The following is a 20,339-nucleotide window of genomic DNA, read 5'->3' as shown; positions in this document are numbered from 1 at the left end:
TGCCCATAGCCAATTTCTTTTCATACTTCCCTTTCTGCACTAATATCTTTCCTGGCCTGCACTTTTATATTTCATTACTCCTCTCACTCTTATTCTCACGATATTCGTTCCACATGATCTTCTTATGGATCTCTTGTTTAATAAGGTTGCACGTCCATTTCACTCCCACCCTATTTATTCTTCGAACTCTAGGGGCGCTTTCATATACTGCATGGAAATCGTTTTAAATCTTTCCATGCATAGCCGATATTCTTTCCATTCAAAAGCCGATACCATGGAACCAAGGACAGTATTCTTCTGAGTTTGTCTTAATTTCCAGCAATGTAGTCACCATGTAACCTGTCCTAATTGGAACATCTATATAGTTGGCTACTTCCAGGTAAATCAGTACAGTATGATCACTGCCACCAACTGGTGGCAAAACAGCCACATTCTTAACCGAGACCACGTTCTGATGGTATGATCAAATCTAACACTCTTTGACTTGGAGGTCCGTCTTTCATATGCTGCTTAAGAAAGTTGTCTCGCAACAGCTCAATAAATTCTCTTCATTCTTATTATTATTAGAGTTTTCTGTGATGATTGTACCTGACAAGAAGTTGTATTCTTGTTTCCATTTTTTATTCAAGCGTGAACAAATAAGAGTTTGCACGTGAAATATCTTCACGACCAGGTCTTTAATATAGGGGCAGTTAACTTCATATCAAATTGCTCTAGTAATACCCATGGTGATACCCTCTAGTAATATCCTGTGTTATTCCACTGGTTTTTACGGCATTCCAGATATGGAGTTTCTCTTTTTTCTCTATGATTAACTGATGGCACTTTTTTACGAAGATATTTTCTTGCGCCAGACGATAAGTTAGTGATGCGAGCCGTTCAAGCATGAACATGTGCAAACCGATGTTTGCATGTGTTGCAAATCAAGAGATATTAAGAAATCAACGAATCTGATCTGTTACAATCAGTAATAATAAGTTACTAATCATTGATCACTTCATTATCATTAGACAATCAAATATCTTTAAAGATAAACAGATTGGCAGAGCCATCTACCTACCAAAGTGATGGGATGAACAGAAGAAGGTTGTGGTGGCTCCTCTGTTAGTATTTGACGAAGGTGGGCTATGTAGCTGGCCGCCAAACGCAAAGTGTCTAGCTTAGAGAGTTTCGTGTCTGCCGGTACCCAAGGTAAGGATGTCTTTAATCTGGAAAAGGCTTTACTAAGAACTCGCATACGCGCTCGTTCCCGAGCATTTGCAGCGTTCCTCTGTACCGGTCGATCTTTTCTGTGAAAATGTTTTTCATTAATTGTGTCCGAATCAGTATCTTTTCTCCTTCGAGCCATTTCTGATTATAGTAGGTGAGAAACCTAAATTAAAGAAACTACTCTGAAGTAATCAAAGGAAAGGAATAAAATAATCGCAGTAATGATTTCAGGATTAAAAAAAAAGCATTTTGTTTAACTTTTTTATAAAAGTTTTAACTGTTAAAAATCAAACTTGAAAACTAAAATATTGGATAAATTTTAATGAAAATATCAAATACTCGTTTTTAGGAAAATCCATTTAGCCAAAGTTTTCTGTTATATAATGACGAGCAGAGAAGAACTATAATATGCACTCATGGATTCCAAGAAACGCCGTTAATATTAATGAGGTTTTTCTTCCGGAAGTTCGGGGTTTCACCTTACCAAACAGAAAATACACGCAACTGACTGACATATCCGACTATGGAAACGGATTTAACCTTTGTATCTAGCAACATCATTGTTATGAGACATGAAAGCCAGGTAATAACAGACCATTGTATTTAATACGTAAAAAGAGGTCGGGCGAGTATATAAACAATTTTTTCTTAAATTTTTTGAATGTTGACCTCACACATGAAAGGTCACAAGATATAACAGTACACTCCCATGTGTGGGCAAGTGATTAAGGAGTTTGTACTCTGTTGATATGTTTCTTAAATAGTGGGAGGTTGTACTCAGTGGAAAAAGCAGTACGGTGAAGATTGTTTCAAAGAATAGAGGTAGACAGAATGAAAGAAGCTAAGGAGAAGTTAGTTGTATGTTCGAAGTTGAACAGTGTATGGGTGTTGGTCAGTGGCTGCTCTGGTTCTCCTATGGTTAGAAGAAAGTGAAGGAATAGTAGCAGCCAATTCAGAGGAGCAATGCCCATGAAAGTACCTATAGAATAAGCAAAGAACTGAGACGGAGCGCCTATTATAAAGGCATTCTGAGGAAAGGGTCGCCTATTAAGTGGATTGAACTCTTCTGAATATCATCAAGAATTTAAGAGTTCTTGCTTAGGGAGGTCTTGGATGCCTCACCTCAATCTGAGATTTAGAAAGTTAATGTGCAAATCAACAAACTCAACAGCATCTCTCTCTCTCTCTCTCTATCACACACGCGCGCGCGCGCGCACACATCAATTAAGCGATCTTCCTCGGGTATTCCAATACCAACTATACATAATACATACTAGTCAGTTAATGAAATCAGGAAAGTTAATGTGGACAGGAAATTTCCATATAATAGGAAGAGATGGTTTTACCAATCAAACAAATCTTATAATAATTACTCGTGACATTCATTAATGAAAGCTCGTTGTTATCAGATAAGTTTTGATATCCAAACATTAAATTTTACGGTAATCTTTTGATATTTTTTTAACCTACAACTCAGATTGATAGTTTTATTTTGTTTAAAAGCCGCACACGATACCTGTTGACTGAAATTAACTAACGTATTTCTTCTGCTTCAAAATAATAAAAGAATTTACTTGGCGAATAGGTGGGTGCGTAGCGAAGCAGAATAAATATCTATATGGCTATTTGAAACTCAGCAGAGGCAAACAATGTGTTTATTCACTTTTGCCAGGATTTGTCGTGATGTGTACCATTCTAAAGAAATAGATATATTGAAAAGTAGCAAAGGTGGCTAATGCGAACTGTACAATCAACAACACTATTCGTTTGAGAATATTTATCTCCTTGTCAATGAAATAGACTGATATATTACGTGCAACCTAAGTTATATACTAAATGAATACTACTTCAAAATTTCATAGGCAGTAACAAATTTATAAATCGTCTAATGTGATTTGCAAATGAATATTTTTCATACTAATATTATTTTTATTTTATTTTTTATTGTGTGCTCAAGACAAAGTGACGGGTTACGCATAAACTTATTTCTTAAAATTTAGACTATTCATGGCCTAAGATTATATAAAGAATTTTAATTAATATCTTTTCGATACATGAAAAAAAAAACTGTTTTCAGATTTCGTTTTCATGTTTTATTTTCCGTTTAGATTGGTTTAAGAAACACGACAACAAATATTTTCTCAATATCAATTATTTTTGATGTAGTTCCGGAAACATTTCCACATACGCTGTGGATTACAGACACCAGAGGGAGCACTGCCAGAGTTAGTGACAGTAGTTTCCAGGAACTTTTTTTTCCTTCTTTTGTTATTACCACATGTCCGAAGTAGCCAGCGGGGAGTGAAGGGGTAGACTAAGATAGTCTGTCGATAACAACAGCTTTTCTTAGGGAAGAGTCCGCTGGTCAATGACATCGTTGAGGTCGGAGTGGTGTTTGTTTTACTCTAAACGTTCACACGATCGGTTCTCCTCGTCCACATTTGTTTTTTAAGCACAAGTGGTCCAATCTTTACTCTGACCTTCAACCCTTCGCTAATCCTGAGGCTAATTATCCCGAGTGTCGTATGTCACAGAGCAGAGAAATAGAAATAACGTTTTTCCCCTTGAGAGGAATTTTTTACCAAGCCGAGAGTTGAGCCGGTGGTTTCCAAAACATTGGGGCTTTCCTGGGGAGTAGAGGGCGTGGTAGGTTGAATTTCTCTTCACGCAACAGGCAACCATTCCCATTACTCTAACATCCATTTACAGTGTTTAACTTATTAAACATTAGTGCCAGATGCCCGAAATACAAGCTAAAATCACAAAAGGAAAAATACAAATGGCATTGATTTTTTCTGCTATTTAATACGGGAGTGTTTTTTTTTTTTTTTACCTTCTTTCTAAGTTTATCTACTAAACAGTTTTCATTTCATTCTCTATCACGTTTTGTAGTTCATAGTACCGAATATTTTAGCATATTATGCAAAGCTAGCTTAAACCCAGAGGGGGGAAATGATGGATGCCTAGCATTTTAATGTTAAGAAGTAATTTGAAAATTAAAGTAAATCTCAATTAACTTTGAAGTTGCTCTTCGGTATTTCAAAAAAGAAACATTGTGAGATAACAGACTTGTGGATGATTTAGAACAACGAAAAACGAGATGATAAGGAATAAAGAATAGCAGAAGACAAACAAATAAATAAATAAAATAAAGACAAAGAAACCGTTGCTTTCTTGCTGATTCATAAATCCTTTCTGTCGTTCGTGGAGATTGTTCGTGGACAAAAAATAATGCAAGTGGTTTCATTAAGATTGTTATTTTAATACATCTTGGCATTTTTTTTTCTAAATTTTTAATTCATTTTCTAAACATTATCTCATAATAAGTAACTTGATTTCTATGGGTAACGAATTGCCTAGCAATGACATGCCAGAATACTCGAAGATATTAAATAAGCACATAAATATTCTCTTATTGTTACAAACAGAATTTTCTTCTATCGCATATACTACATAAAGGTTACAAACAAACAAACAAAACAAATCTAGCCTATGATACATGGTCTTTAAAGCAGAAAAAAAAAAGAAAAACAAATGGGAAGGATGTATAAACAGTAGCAAAAATATAAAGGACACTCATATGCGACAAAAATATCATATAGAAATAGTATAGAAAAATAATCGAAATGCATAGAAGTACATTATGGTCGCATAAAGCTATTATCAAGGATTCAAACTGCGGGTAATTCATGAAAAAATGTGTGTTTGTTTATATTTGAATAATTATTTATTAGAATAGATACACTAGAAGTGAGTACTATCCTTTCTCCAAATATATTTACATATATTAAGATCTTGGACATCCCTTACGGCAAGTATGGCATGGATCGGAAGTGATTGCGGTCAGCATGGATTTAGAACTCTTCCTCCTTGAACAAGGAAGCTAAGAAGGGACGCGGAGGGGGGGGGGGGATTACTCCATGCGGTTCTTTTCTCAGGGGACAATGTCATTAGTTTGTTATTACTTTTCGTCGAACTGTGTGCGGTTTGACAACTTAAGTTTTTTTTTTTTTAATTATGCATTTTATCATTTCATATTGTACTAATTATTTGTAACCAAGCTGAGAGCCAGAAAAAAATATTCCCAGTATCCGAGTTAGGTCTCGATGTTTAGACGTGTTACGTATTTTTGCACCGGAACAGAAAACATTTCTCACTTTGATAATGGTTTGCAGGGGGTCTTTGGCATCTCACTCTCTCCAGACAGGTCCAAAAATACAATCATTCGGAAACGAAGACAAATAAGTTCATCTTTGTTGTTCGGAAGTAACTCATGATCATACATACCTTACTAGATGAAGCATGATCATTACCTCGATGACATTCCACACAGCAACGCATAAATGCACTTCACACAGTTACGCGAGAGTAACTCTGAAGATTTACTATAAAGTAATGCGCGGCCTCAATCTCGCCTTCTAATGAAATGAATGGATTCGGGAGTTCAGGCCATGCCAGGTTATACCTTATTACGAAATGGTTTAAAATCAACTTCCTCCTCAAGACATCTGCAAGCATCAATGTCACGGTGGGATTCAAATCCACAGAGATAATGGTTTGTAGGGCAGAGACGCTGTGTTTAGATCAGTATGAACACAACAAAAAATAATGCAAGTGGTTTCATTAAGATTGTTATTTCAATACATCTTGGCATTTTTTTTTCTAAATTTTTAATTCATTTTCTAAACATTATCTCATAATAAGTAACTTGATTTCTATCGAGATCTAAGTACTGACCAAAATGATATGATGCCGCCTCCGTAGCGCAGTTGGAAGAACGACTGGATATGCGTCTGTTGGAAAAGAAGTGGGATAGATTTCATCATGATGCGAAAAATCTTTATATGGGATTTTTTCAGTTGAAGATGAATTAGAGGGTCTCATGCGAAACTGAAGGGCATTTTCCCTTACGTAATCTCTGTTTTTTTTTTATCTACACAAACCGATAGAAAATACGCGCAAGTAGACGTAGGTGGTGTAATGTAGACGGTGAATTCTGCAGTGTAGGAGAGACGGGTGTTGTTGGGTATAGAGCTGCTACTCGATATGAGTCCGGACTCCATGGAGGTGATGTAAGAAATAGATTTTCCACCAAACGGTAAAAATTAGATCAGTCCGTTGAAACTTAAGCTCTTTTAAACTTGTAAATGCCTATTTATTGGAAATAATATGACAGAGAAATCCTTCCTGTGTTACGCTTACGCGTAGACTTACGCTTACCATGCAGGCGTTCGAAACCAAATCCAACGGAACAGGATAATTAATCCTTATTCTCGTAGTGTCCTATGTCTATATACTGCGCATGTTCTTCTGAAAGCGACTGAGCTATGGAGGCTCGACAGAGAAATAACAATGAAAAATTTCACACTTAAATCAGACAATTCATATCTGAATAACTGATAAAGATCTGGGTGCGTACGTGGAGTGGAGTGGAGTGGAGTGGAGTGGAGTGGAGTGGAGTGGAGGTATAGGGAAAATGCAAATATTATTATCTTTCTGTTCTCGTCCTTCATTTGTTTTTCACAGCAGCAAATATATCACAATAGATAACACAAAGCAGCGATAGCATGCGCAGAAAGGAAGTACACCACAAATCAGATAGTGCTATATCAGCCAAATATTAACTGAAGTCAGTGGCTTTAACTACTATGTAAATTTATGTTTGCATATCCTAATATGTAACACAAGCCTAATTCGGTTTTACTAGTGAGGAGTAAACCGACTGTAAATTTTGCTATATCATTTTGAAATCCATTCTTGCGTCTTTCACTGGGAAGATGGGTTTCACGGTTTTGAACTTGCTTTGCTGTTGTAAACAAATAAAAAAAAATCAAAGCATAATTAACAGTCCAATATAACGCTGTGTTCAAAACTAATTTAAGCATCCCTGCTCGGCTCACGGAGCTACTTTTTTTTTTTCCAGCGACCACATTCAAGCGATAGCTAGCGATTTTTTTCTTTTTAGAAATATGAATAAATGTTCATTTTTCTTACAGAGAGAGAGAGAGACTAAGGAGCATTTTTAAGACAAATTCCGTAATACAAAAGCTAAATCTTAAACCAGTAACTTTGATTATACTACATATTGCGCAATATTGTGATCATGGTATTATAAAAATCTATAAGTTCAAAATGTTATATTTGAAATATAAGAGGGCATAAAACATTTCGAATTTTCTTAGTATACTACACTGAGTTAGCTTTGCATTAGGAACACCCACCTAATAACATGTTGGTTCACCTCTCTGTGCAATCACGGTTCGCAGACGCCGAGGAGCAGATTCCACAGGGTGTTGAACGTCCTCCATGCATAATTCGACCATGTCTGTTGCATCAACTCCATCAGTTCGCGCTCATTCCGTGGAGGAGGATCAGTAGCCAGTTCTAGCATATCCCACACATGTTCAATTGGGTTACACTCAGGGGAGTTTTGGGACCAAGGTAATGTGGTAAATTCGTTGTCGTGTTCCTCTAACCACTCAGTCGTTGTACTAGCCCGATAACAAGGTGAAAGATGGCACTGTTGTCGAGGTAAACCTCCTGAAGATATGGATGGAGATGGTCTGTGAATGCTAACAGGTCCCTGTAGCATTCACCATTCAGTGTTTGTGGGATGATAACCAACGAACTTGAGGCGTGCCAGGAAAAACCTCCCCAGACCATACACCACCTCCTCCGGCCTGTTGAACCCCAACTGTGCAACCAGGGAATAGGACTTCATGCTGTTTATACCAAATGCGAATCGGTTCATCAGCATGGTGCAGCAGGAAAATAAATCGAACTTCCTCGCTGTTGTACTCAGGACCGCATTTACCATTAGGCGCATGAGGCGCAAAATGGGGGCCTCACTCTCTCTAGGGGGGGGCCTCATTTTAAAACCTTACTCCTCACAAAGAACAATAAAAAAACAGTTAGTTATAGTAGATAAATAAAATACTTATTTTTAAATATTAAATTCATAATATAAAAACTAGAGGCCGCTGAAAAATTTGTGAGGCTTCCCGCTTCCATTTGAAATACATTGTTCTTTCCTTAGAATATAAAACTAGCAGGAACTCTGTATTCCATAAAATTCGTGTATGTAAGCGTACCATTTCTTTGTTGGACGTATATACACGTCCAGCAAACCTGGATAATATTCTGTCCACCTGCTGAAAGAACATGGATAAGAAGTGTAGTTTGACCGTCATGTCCATTAGAAGGGACAATAATCCTTCACGCTGAAAAGAACACTTAACTAGATTACTTGGCGTATGTAGTAGCTATGTTCAGTTGCGTACAAGAAGAAATGCAGCTGCTTGCCGTTTGCTCGGTAACCGGAATCTAAGTTATATCAGATTGAAAATCGTCCAGATAAAGATTCCTCCCGTCGCGACGGGAGGAATCTTTATCTGGACGATTTTCAATCGAAGGTGAGTTAGCCGATCTCATAAGGAGGTAGCAGGGTTTTTTTCTCCCGGAAACTCGGGTTTTTCATCCCGCAGACAGACAAATCGGCCCTTCAGAACACACGCAATTTACAGATATAGAATTCCAGTTGTGGTGGAGGTGGGCGGTAGATGGCGTTGATGGAGATGATTCGTAGTAGGGTTCAGTGTAGTAGTTGAGACAGTTGTAGGTGTCCTCCCGCGATGAGTCTTTGGACTTCTTGGAGGTGTCAGGAATAATAATAATGGCTAACTCCCGCCCCCCCTCCCAAAATTATCACCACACACACACACACACACACACTCACACACACAAAAAAAAAAAAAATACTGCTAGATAACATGTGCACACTTTCGCTTTGTTTGAATTCGTTATTTTTCCAAAGTAATTGTACTGTTGCAGTTTTAAGCAAAAGACAAAGGTGTAGAATCTCTGATAAAATACCATTGAATATAAATTAAAAAGACTCACAATCGGAAACCCCGAGTAATGCAGTTTAACACCATTTGTTGTTCATAAAAATAAATAAATAATAAAATAAAAAAAAATCGTTCCTAAAATTGAAATGTGCGACCCATATAATCTTATTTTGCAAGGAAAGGAAGCCAATGTCATATTTATTTCAATAAATGGTATTTAAAAAATATAAATATTTGACATAATATTTTCAATGCAAACAAACATTTTGATTATTTATTTTCGCACATGTGAAATTCGTTTTTATTTGGGAAGAGACACAATAAGTAAATTTGTGCAGCAATTAAGGGTCAATCAATAAGTACAGTGCACATAACTACAATAATCCGTTAACGACGGGGGTGGGGGGGGGGGGGTAATTGCATTTTAACAGATAGAATGCTGATGAAGTTTCATCAGCATTCTGCCTTTTTATTAGGTCAAAGGGTTTTGAGTATATCTGTTCGCGAATATACTCAAAACCCTTTGACCTAATACTGTATTCGACATAACTTAGCCAGTTTTGTTGTAAAAAGTGCCGCATTTGAAGAAATATTAGCGGCATAATAATAAAATAGCAAAATTCATAATGCTTCAGAATACCTTGATAATTTTGATAATACCAAAACAAGATGAGACACATCTGTAGAAACCTATTATTATTATTAGTAGTAGTAGTAGTCCTTTTAATTATGAACTCTATAAAGATATACTTAATAAATTTATATTTTTGTGTTTTTAAATAAATAAACTAGTTTCATTTTGTCACAGATGGTTTTCGCTGGACCACCTGGACTTTTAGACTATTGTTCTTATCAATATTGTAAAAACTCGATTGTAGCTTAAATATTCCAAAGCACATTACACCGATTTCTTACTTAGGTCAAGTCCCATAAGAATGTTGTAAAAAAATAACCTTGTTTGTCTCTGTATATTTTGTATTAGATATTTTTGTAGTAAATAGCCCTTTAGAAATTAACTGCATATACTTCTTTAATAAGAATATGTTAGAGCAGTGGTCGCCAAAGTGGTCGATATACCATTGTTAGGGGTCGATTCGGGCTCAAGGGTCGATAGAAAAATATAAGACATCATTGTAGGGGTAATATTTAATTCGGTTAACTTGGATTACCTCCATTCTGAATGACAACGCAATTAAGAGTGAACCGTGGGAAAAGTGACATGAATAGGACCTGTAAGATGGAGCAAGGTCATGAAAATAGTAACTGAGGCCAATCAAGTAGGCCAAAATGACATATTTACCAATAAAAAGATGTCGGTGGTTCCCGCCCGGCCGACGCGGGGGGAACGAATTGCAACACGTGCGCGGTTGCTTATTTAATTATACTTACACGTATTCGATCCCAGTCTCATTTTTGCGCATCGACATACAAGTGAGCGTTAATGTTCTAAAATTCATCAACATGCATGTTATAATTCAATCGTTATTCATACACGAACTAAACTTCTCTATGTTGAACAGTTGAGCAATGTTGAATCCGGAGCTGTATGTAATAGAATAACATGGGGGATTAGAAAGGTTGTTTATTAAATTTTGTGTGTATGAGAAAAGCTTACAAGCTCTGCATGTAAACACCTCCGAAGTCAGTCAGAAAGGTTCAAACAACTTTCCAATGGCAACTTACAATCAAAAGAAGGCACAGAAGAGAACAAAGAGCATGCTGAACTTGAAACTTAAGATGAACGAATCATGCCGAATTCTTCGGGGGGCTACAAACTTCGTGCGAGGTCTCAGAGAATGCATAATAAAAGGGGACAGAGCCAAGCATATAGGGCTTCCCGAATCCAGAAGTCGCTAGAGAAAGAAGGCTTCCCGTTTCCAGACGTTGCCAGAGAGGAGCTTCCCGGTTCTAGTCTTAAGAGAAAGCTTCGAGTTGCTGAAAGGAGTTGTTCCAAGGAGGCAGTCGTCCAGGCATTTTTGGCAAGCCCAAGCAGAGGAAAAAAGGCGAGACAAATTACCCGAAGCAAATTTTTCTTTTCGCCATGGGAGAATAACTTTTTTTTTTGCCGGAGTTGTATATCAGTACCTGAGGGCGCAGTTCACAGTCCGCTATTTTCCCGATGAGATATTTTTGAAGCCAGATTTCCTGAAGGAAGCTCAAGATCTGAGATGAGAGAATTGCCTTAGAATTTTTTGTGCAAGACCTTTGACTGAATGTGCGATACAGAGCTTTTGTAAGTTATATACCTTTGTACAATTCCTCTTATGATGTGTTTTAGGTGAACAATTAAGATTTAGATTAACAGTAACAAGAAGGAAACTGTAAACACAGTAAATAAGTTTTGAGTTAAAGAAAGTTTTTGCGATCATTTTGAGACACTTTCCAGAGACAACAGAGGTTTTTTTGTGTGCTGCTGCTGCTGCTATTTCTATTAATTAGTTGGGTAAGAGCAGTTTCTATATCACATAAATAGAGCATTTGAATTTCAAGTTTATTATTATTTATAAATTAAACTGATTTTTCAGTTCATTTTTTTGTGCATCAAGATTCTAATCATTTTAGGGTAAAATGTCGAGTAAAAAAGTGGTTGTTAGCGAGCAAAGCAAGTTATCGTTACTATTTATTGCCTCTACGTTTTAACTAAAGCTAGAATTATTATGCTTATTACTGCAACTTACAAAAATCAAAGCTGGAGTTGAATAAATCTTGTAATAAATAAATGTTGTAATTCCATAAATATGATGATTTTTTCTATAATTTTTATTACCGTAAATTCAAAATTTTTATTTTTAGTGAGAATATCTGAACTTCGCAGTTCATGAAGTTCCAATTTTTACCTTGATTAGTAAGCTTAATTTGATTGCATTTAATTTATTATTAAAAAAAAACTTTTATCCTTATACTAAATTATTACCATACCTTTTAATATTTTTTTCGGTATTCAGAATTTTTGTAGCAACTATGATGCTTGTCAACGAAGCTTGTCAAACAAAATTAATGTTCTCAAAATCAATAATCAACGATGCAATTGAAATCTTTCACAGAAAGATTTTAATTACATCTTTCTTTAAATTAATTATGATTCAATTACATGGAATTTTAAATTCCATGTAAATGATTCGTAAAAAGATTTTAATCCATGTAAATGGATTAAAAGTGTAAATAATATATATATTTAGAATTACATTAAAAGATTTTAAACTATTTAGAAACTTTAATATTATATATAAAGTATCGTAGAAGTTGCATAATTATTTATAATCCATCGATATAAGTTAGTCATTTATTTATATAAAATGACTTACAAAGTTGCTAGTTTAATATTACCAAGATTTTTTTAATATTAATATTTACTGTATACATGTGAAATTCATTTATATTTTTGGGAAGAGAGACAATAAATAAATTGTGCACCAAAAAGGTGCACAATCGTAGAACAGTAAAGGAAATTCCAAAAAACGGTAATTAAACTGATAATTTAGTTACCGTTATTTGGCTAGCTTGTAAAGCAGTATACTGTATACAAGTGTATATACCTAATTATATAGTTAAAGTAGTTGTCGCAGTCGGTAAGAATATATTATTCAATTAATTATTATTCTTATTTTACTGTTACTCGTTTATTTTAACAAAACCAAGATACTACTGTTTCTATTTTTGTATTTTTTAAGCTTTTAACGTAATTGTTTATTTTATTTATATGTTTATTTTGGATTTAATAAATATTTATTTTGCTTTTGATAGATTAATACACATAATGATGCCAGGAAAATTTGAATCCGGAGCTAGTAAAAGAAAACGACTTAGAGAAAATGAAAAACACCCTAAATAGTCAAAAGGGGGCAATTTTGTCTTTCTTGCGTTCTGAAAATGAAGATTTTCGTAGAACTGAAGTTGAACTTCACAGTTCTCGGAATGAAAACGAAACATTAGTATCATTATCAGGAGGAGGTGAAAGTGAAAATGAAGAACATCAAAATGATGCGGAAAACATAAAAGGAGAGAAAGAAGTAAATGAAACAAATCAAGAGGATTCTGAAGAAAATTTTCAATCGGAGTCTGTACTTACCAGCAAGCAAGCTATCTCTTATCCTACCGATATAGCAGTGTGGCCACTTACTATTAATGAACAGTTTATCGAGCATATTTTAATAAATATGCCCCAGAATGTTGGTAAACTCGAAAATTTAATAAAAAGAATACACAGAACGCAATAGAATATATCTCAGAAATGTAAATATATCACATTTTTACTATAAAAAGGCGAATGGAACAAAGGAGAAACGAGAGTGGCTAATTTTTTCAAAAACCAGCAAAGCAATTTACTGCTTTGTTTGTAAATTGTTTTCTAAGTCAAATAATAGCTTAATGAAGGGTTTTAGTAACTGGGGAAATATAACACGAACCTTATGTGATCACGAGCATTCTACTGAGCATATACGAGCGATGTGCACATATCGCAAAAGAAAATCAAGTTCTGTAAATAGTCGAATTGATTCTGAATTGATCAAACAAATACAATCTGAAGAAAATTATTTCAGAGAGATTTTAAAAAGAATAATAGCTACCATTAAGTTACTGGGTAAACTAGGACTAGCATTTAGAGGAAATACAAATGATATTTTTTCTGATTCTTGCGGAAATTATTTATCGTGTTTACATTATTTAAGTGAATTTGATGATTTTTTAAAACATCACAGGAAAATGTATGCCAACTGTGGTTCTGGCAGATCAAATTATCTTTCTTACCATACTTGTGATGAATTCATAGCGTTAACAACTAAAAAACAAGAGAAATATTAATATCAGATATTAAGGAAGCTGCTTATTTTGCAATAATACTCGATTCAACGCTAGACATTGCCCATAATGACCAACTAGCTATGATATTTAGATATGTTGCCGCAAATTCTGACATTAGAGAAACATTTATTAGGTTCATCAGAATTGCACAACATAATTCCTTATATTTAGAAGAGGTAGTATTAACAAAATTAGAAGAATTATCTTTGGATATAAAAATGTGCAGAGGGCAAAGCTATGATAACGCTGCCAATATGAAAGGTATACAGGTTTACAAGCTAGGCTGAAAAAACGGATGTCCCTCTGAGCATTATATACCGTGCTCTAGTCATTCCTTAAATTTAATTGGCAACTATGCCGCGGAATCTTGTCCGGAAGCAGTGCAATATTTTTGTTTTATTCACAATGTATATAATCACTTTTCATCTTCAACAAGAAGATGGGGTATACTCCTTGAACATTTAGAAAAAAAATTCTTTAACAGTTAAAAAGACTAAGTGAAACGAGGTGATCCGCAAGAACTGACGCTCTATTGGCTTTGAAACGTAGATATAAACAAATTAAAGACGCATTACTTGAACTAGCCATTTCTCCTCATGAAAAACCTATTTCTAAATTAGAGAGCTCATCGTTGGCTGAACATTCTGACAAACCAGAAACAGCAATTTTAACAGTTATGTGGGACAAAATTTTACAACGAATAAATGCTACTAGTAAATCTCTACAAGATCCCGATATGGATTTTAGCTAATAATTTGTTACACTCTTTAGTTGGTTTTATTTCAGATATAAGAAATAGTTTTGCTGCTGTAAATGAAGAAGCGAATTTATTAACAGATGAGACAAAATTTAAAGATGAAAAGGAAAGAGTTAAAAAACGAAAAAAAAAAATAAGTGACGAAGTTTCACAATCTAACAATGAGATTATATTACATGGGAAAGAAAATTTCGCTGCGAACACTTTTAATGTCATTTGCGATAAGCTAATTTTGGAAATTAATGAAAGAACAAAAAGCTATTTCGACATATTAGATATAGTTGACTTTTTTTTTTGAAAGAAGATATAGATCAAGACTAGTATTGATAAAATTTTACAAACTTATGGGATTGATATTGATCCAGAAAAATTTACTGATGAAGTTACGCAATTTTTAATAATGATAAAGGAAGAAAATTCTTCAATTAAAAATATGTACAAATTTATAAACGATGGGTTAAGGTCTACTTTTCCGAACGTAGAAACAATTTTAAAAATATTTTTGACGATGCCTATTCCAAATGCAAGTGCTGAACGCTCATTTTCAGTGTTGAAACGAATAAAAAATTATTTAAGAAGCAACTTGCACCAAAATAAAACAAGCGAGCTGTCGTTATTATGCATTGAATCAGATGTAATGGACTCCATCAATTATGATGACATTATAGATATATTTGCTAAAATTAAAGCCAAGACGCATTACTTCAGGTCTATTTTGATTACCAATGTCGGCCAGGTAGAAGCCCCCTCATTGAGAAATGCCTGCACTGTAGATACTCGACACCTTCTTGTGTCGAGAGTACGAGTGTATGCACTGAGTTAGCTTTGCATTAGAAATACTCATTCCTAATTTACATATTCGGCGCTATAACGAAATAACACGTGCCAGTAATGGGGAAACGTGTCAACGTAAGCCAATTTGACCACTGGCAGATAGTTGGGACCCCAGAGGGAAGGTGCCAGTATTTCAGAAACAGCTGCACTTGTTGGTTGCTCCCGTACTACAGTATCAAAGGTATACCAGGACTGGATTAACCATGAAGAGACATTCAGCAGAAGGACTTACATTGGTCAGCTACGCGTGGTTCATCCTAGAGGTGAGCGTCGGGTGTCATGATTGCTATCCCAGCAACGACGCGCAAGAGTCACACAGTTCACCCACCAGTACAACCAGGGTCGCATTTATACTTTTGGAGGCTCGAGGTGCAACATCATTATGAGGCCCTTAAAGATAAGCCTTAAAAAAAAGTATAAAATAAATCAGTTCACATTTTAATTTTTTTATTTAAATGTGAACTGATTTATTTTATACTTTTTTTAAAATGCAAATATATGTATACCAATGTTGTATTGTGTTATTAAAATTAGTTATCATGGAATGTTGACTTTTATTTTCAATAAATTAAAAAAATGCTTATCTTTGAGGGCCTCATAATGATGTTGCGCCTCGGGCCTCCGAAAGTATAAATGCGACCCTGATGGGTGAGCTGTGTGACTCTTGCGCGTCGTTGCTGAGATAGCAATCATGACACCCGACGCTCACCTCTAGGATGAACCACGCGTAGCTGACCAATGTGAGTCCTTCTGTTGAATGTCTCTTCATGGTTAATCCGGTCCTGGTATACCTTTGATACTGTAGTACGGGAGCAACCAACAAGTGCAGCTGTTTCTGAAATACTGGCACCTGCCCTCTGGGGTCCCAACTATCTGCCAGTGGTCAAATTGGCTTACCTTGACACGTTTCCCCATTACTGGCACGTGGTATTTCGTTATAGCGCCGAATATGTAAATTAAGAATGGGTATTTCTAATGCAAAGCTAACTCAGTGCATACACTCGTACTTTCGACACAAGAAGGTGTCGAGTATCTACAGTGCAGGCATTTCTCAATGAGGGGCTTCTACCTGGCCGACATTGGTAATCAAAATAGACCTGAAGTGACCTCTAGGGTGGTGGATGTAAACCTGGATTAAAAACCAGGCAACTAAGTTCATCGAGTAAGTACACGTCTGTTAATTGCGCGCATTCTCATTCCGGTTTTTCAGTTTGCGGGAGTAAAATACTCACTTTCCAGGAGGAAAAATCCTAGTTTCAGATCTTTTAAATGAAAGATTAATAAAAATTCTAGAACTAGGATTTTTCACCCTGTAAAAGTCCATTGCGTCCTAAACGGAATTCGAATTCAAAGAATTGCAAACGAATAGCAAATATTGCAAACGGAACCCTAAACAACACAGCCGGGTTGGTAGCAATGGTGCGTTTTCGGCAAAAAGATCTCGGTTTCGAATCCCGGCTAGGACACGAGAAACATTTATAGGGGCTTTTTCATAAAAGCGTAACTGTAAGGTGTTTCTCTTGAAAAACGAACAACCCGCATGGAGAACACGTAGCAGACTGTGGAGATGGGAATGACCGCTCTTTAACTGCCACAAAAAAAAGTTTAGAAGAAGCCTAGTTACCTAGCCATAACAGAGTATTGGACCTAATATGGTAAAGATAGGTGAAAGAGGATCGGATAGACAACATATGGTAGTATCGACCTACTACGAAATGGTTCAATTGCCCGTTGTGCGAGTACTCAAGCAAGTTTTTATTTCCAGTACGAATGTTGTTATTACATGCTTGAAAGTTATTTCATAAAGAGAAAGTGCTCTTATGGTGATTTAGTGAATATAAAAGGAATCTTTCGTCCGATTTCTGCTAAGTATAGTAATCGCCAACAACAACAACAAAAAAAAAAAACTCTTTTCTAGGCGCAAAATATTCCCAGGCAGGACATTGTAACGGAATTATAAACGGGAATGAAAAAAAAATTAGCATCACCTAAGTCAATGTTGCATTCAGCAGAATAAATGCCAGAAAAATGTATAGATACTGATGATGTACCCAAATTTGATAATTGCAATTCTCATAGCGAAAGAAATATAACCAAATAGAGTTTATTTCTTTTTTTTAATTCACATATATTTCATATGAAATGGATAAAATAACTTCTGATAAAATGAATCCTTTCATCATAACTTTCTTCGGAAAAGAGAATTAGTATGCTTGTCGTGTCTTAAGCTTTTTCACGAACCATTGATTTTATTTAGCAGTGGGCTTCGCAACCGCGACCGTCTCGAGGATAAGGTGGTTGGCCTTATGCCTCCTGGTGTGTCCCATGTCTGTAGATACGTGTGTTCACGGGGCCGGTTTGTCTATTCTGGGGGAGGAAAAACCCACGTTTCTGGGTGAAGAAACCCATCACCTCCGTATAAGACCGGCTAACTCACCTTTAGTCGAAAGGGACCAGATAAAGGTTTCTCACGTCATGGACGGGAATCGAACCCAGCTCTTTCCGACCAAAGGGCTGCGTCTATACCGACGGAGCTACAGAGGCTCGAATTAGCATGCTTAGGCAAGTTACACAGTTCTGAATAACAATGAATAGGCAAGTTAATTGCGTATTCATTATTTGCCTACTGCCTTTTTAAGTTAATTGTTCCTGAACATAAAACTCTAGACACATTTGGATCGAAATTACGAAAAAGTTGCATTATCTACCGTTTTATCTATCATTTGCTGCTTCATATCATCAGCTATAGTATATCAAGTACTGAGTGAAGAACTAGAAACAATCCGAAATATCCAGTGTTAGCTACAACAAAGCACTTCATCTCTGCCACAAGAAATCGCTGATTTTTTATTGAAACTTTTCTTAAAAGTTCAATATCTTATCAATTAATTATTTGTACGTGTTTAGTGCTATCTTCTTATAAAGAAAGGATAGTTAATGTTGACTGATTAAGATTTTTGACCCGATTATTGCTCAATTTAAAGGTTTGAGCGCTCACTCACGCACGCACCCAGGAAAACGCTTCCTATATTATTATTATTATTATTATCATCAGCATCATCATTTTGTTAATTCATGTGCTATTCTGCCGTACTCAAAGCTGAAAATGGCACTTGAAGCGGATAAACACACAACTGTACTTGAGATAAAAGTAACAAGAAAAATTGAATGTAATTAAAGACATTTCTTGATTATTTTTATTTGTATTGAATAAAAATTCAAAGCAATCTCCAGAGTGAAAAGTTGGCAAAACACTTCACACCAAAGTTAAAGTGTAGCATAAATTAAATTCAGGAGTGTGGCTTGAACTGTGGAAAGATCGATTTTTCTGAATCTGAATGAAGATGAGAAGCTTCACACGGCCGGGTAGATTGCATCAATGTCCAAAGCGCATTTAACGAACTAGCACATTATGCAAGAATATTAAGAAGATTAATTCATAACACCTTGAAACTATTCTATTGTTTTATTAGAGCAGAAAATTTAGGCAATAAAATAATAGTATTGCAAAATAATAATAATAATAATAATAATAATAATAATAATAATAATAATAATAAATCAATGTCTCACCTCCTTCATTCTAAACAAAATTCTGGAAACACAATGAATGAATGTACGTTTTTAACCAATAGGCTCAAAATAATTAAGAGTCACTAATGATGGGCCATTATAAAGTATTTCCAGTGTTGCTGGCTTCAATTCTTATCATGCATTTGCAGTCAGAAAAAATAAATTTAATAATTATTTTTTAATAACTGTGATGATAGACTAGAGAACTCCTCTCTTGCCTAATGGCATAACATTCCAGAAAAATTAATAAATTCGAATAAAAATAATTTGTCAACATAGCTCATAATCAAATCGCCAGTAATCGAAAGAACACTGGATCCTTGGAGTTGCTTTGAAATTAGAAGCAAGTATGTGAAGTAAGTTTAAAATACAATGAAAGGGACAAAATACTTACGTGAATAGAATATCCCAATGATGTTCGTAAAGAAGCCTGCAGCTGATCAACAAAGCACTTTCCATAGACTTTCATGGTAAATATCAGAGCACGTGTTTGCTAGCACGCTCTAGACGTAACATGCACATCGTCTCTCTCTCTCTCTCACACATACACAAAGAGATGAAACTATCAATAAAACTCGGTAATCATCTTTAGCATTAAATAATGAGCTTTGTAGAAAAGGGATTTTTTTGAGATATTGTAACATGTAAGAATAAATCAAAGGTTCCTGCTAACAAACAAAAATATCACAGTCTTTGAAATGCTGTAATGTTTAATCACTTCGAAATGGTGGAAAGAGTTAAAGATTATACCAATAAGCCTAACCGCTGTACACCGAAAAGATTGCAGAAATTGTTTCGAAGTTCTTTTTCGGCACTTATAGAGGGACCACATTGTCCGATGTTCCACCCTTATCTTAAGTACAAGCCAATCACCTAACAGTGACGAAACGCTCACTGTCATCCGATGTGTGAAGTTATTAACACGCCATGGTCTCTCCGAAAACCGAAACAAGTGAAGTGGCGCGCGCGCGCACTCACACTCATACGGGAATAGAACGAACGAGCAAGAGAGATTGACAAATGAGGGACAGCGATAGGAGTGAGGTGGGATTTGACGATGATTCCTCAGAATTTCGAGGGGGCGGTTTCGGATTTCGCTCGTAGGAACGGCCGCTTCGAGTCGTTGTCCGTCGATTCCTCTAGCAATAAGTGTAGCGACGCGAGACCGCACTGCTTGTGTCGAGTGAATGGTCATTTGTTAAGAAGACAAGATTAGCCTTTTGACATGAAAGTGTTTGTCGAGATGGGTTGGGACAATTTGTTTGACATCGCAGGGTTCTAAGTGTTGACACAACGATATTGCTATGATAGAGGAA

The 20,339-nt window shown here is 35.7% G+C and overlaps 1 protein-coding gene across 3 annotated transcripts in view; it reads right to left on the bottom strand.

Moving 5' to 3' along the window:
* HLH54F (basic helix-loop-helix domain-containing transcription factor HLH54F) overlaps positions 1-19,816 on the bottom strand; it is a 33,363-nt gene extending 13,547 nt beyond the window's left edge. Inside the window, exons 1-2 of one of the 3 annotated variants that reach the window (XM_090401974.1) lie at positions 19,418-19,816; positions 1,061-1,372 (exon numbers count right to left, since the gene is read on the bottom strand). In XM_090401974.1, the coding sequence (XP_090258100.1) occupies positions 1,061-1,348 (288 nt within the window). In that variant the 5' untranslated portion in view covers positions 1,349-1,372; positions 19,418-19,816. Of the gene's footprint in view, positions 1-1,060; positions 1,373-15,339; positions 15,398-19,023; positions 19,135-19,417 lie in introns of those variants that run through there. The other 2 variants (XM_090401976.1, XM_090401975.1) reach the window with 2 other exon arrangements.
* Between the last annotated feature and the right edge of the window lie 523 nt (positions 19,817-20,339).

Source organism: Typopeltis vanoorti, chromosome 12 (assembly GCF_054136105.1).
Source record: "Typopeltis vanoorti isolate ZY-2024b chromosome 12, IOZ_Tvanoo_1.0, whole genome shotgun sequence".
NCBI classification, from domain to species: Eukaryota; Metazoa; Arthropoda; class Arachnida; order Uropygi; family Thelyphonidae; genus Typopeltis; species Typopeltis vanoorti.
Note: the sequence above shows the minus strand (reverse complement) of the source record. Positions and strands in the feature narration are given on the sequence as shown.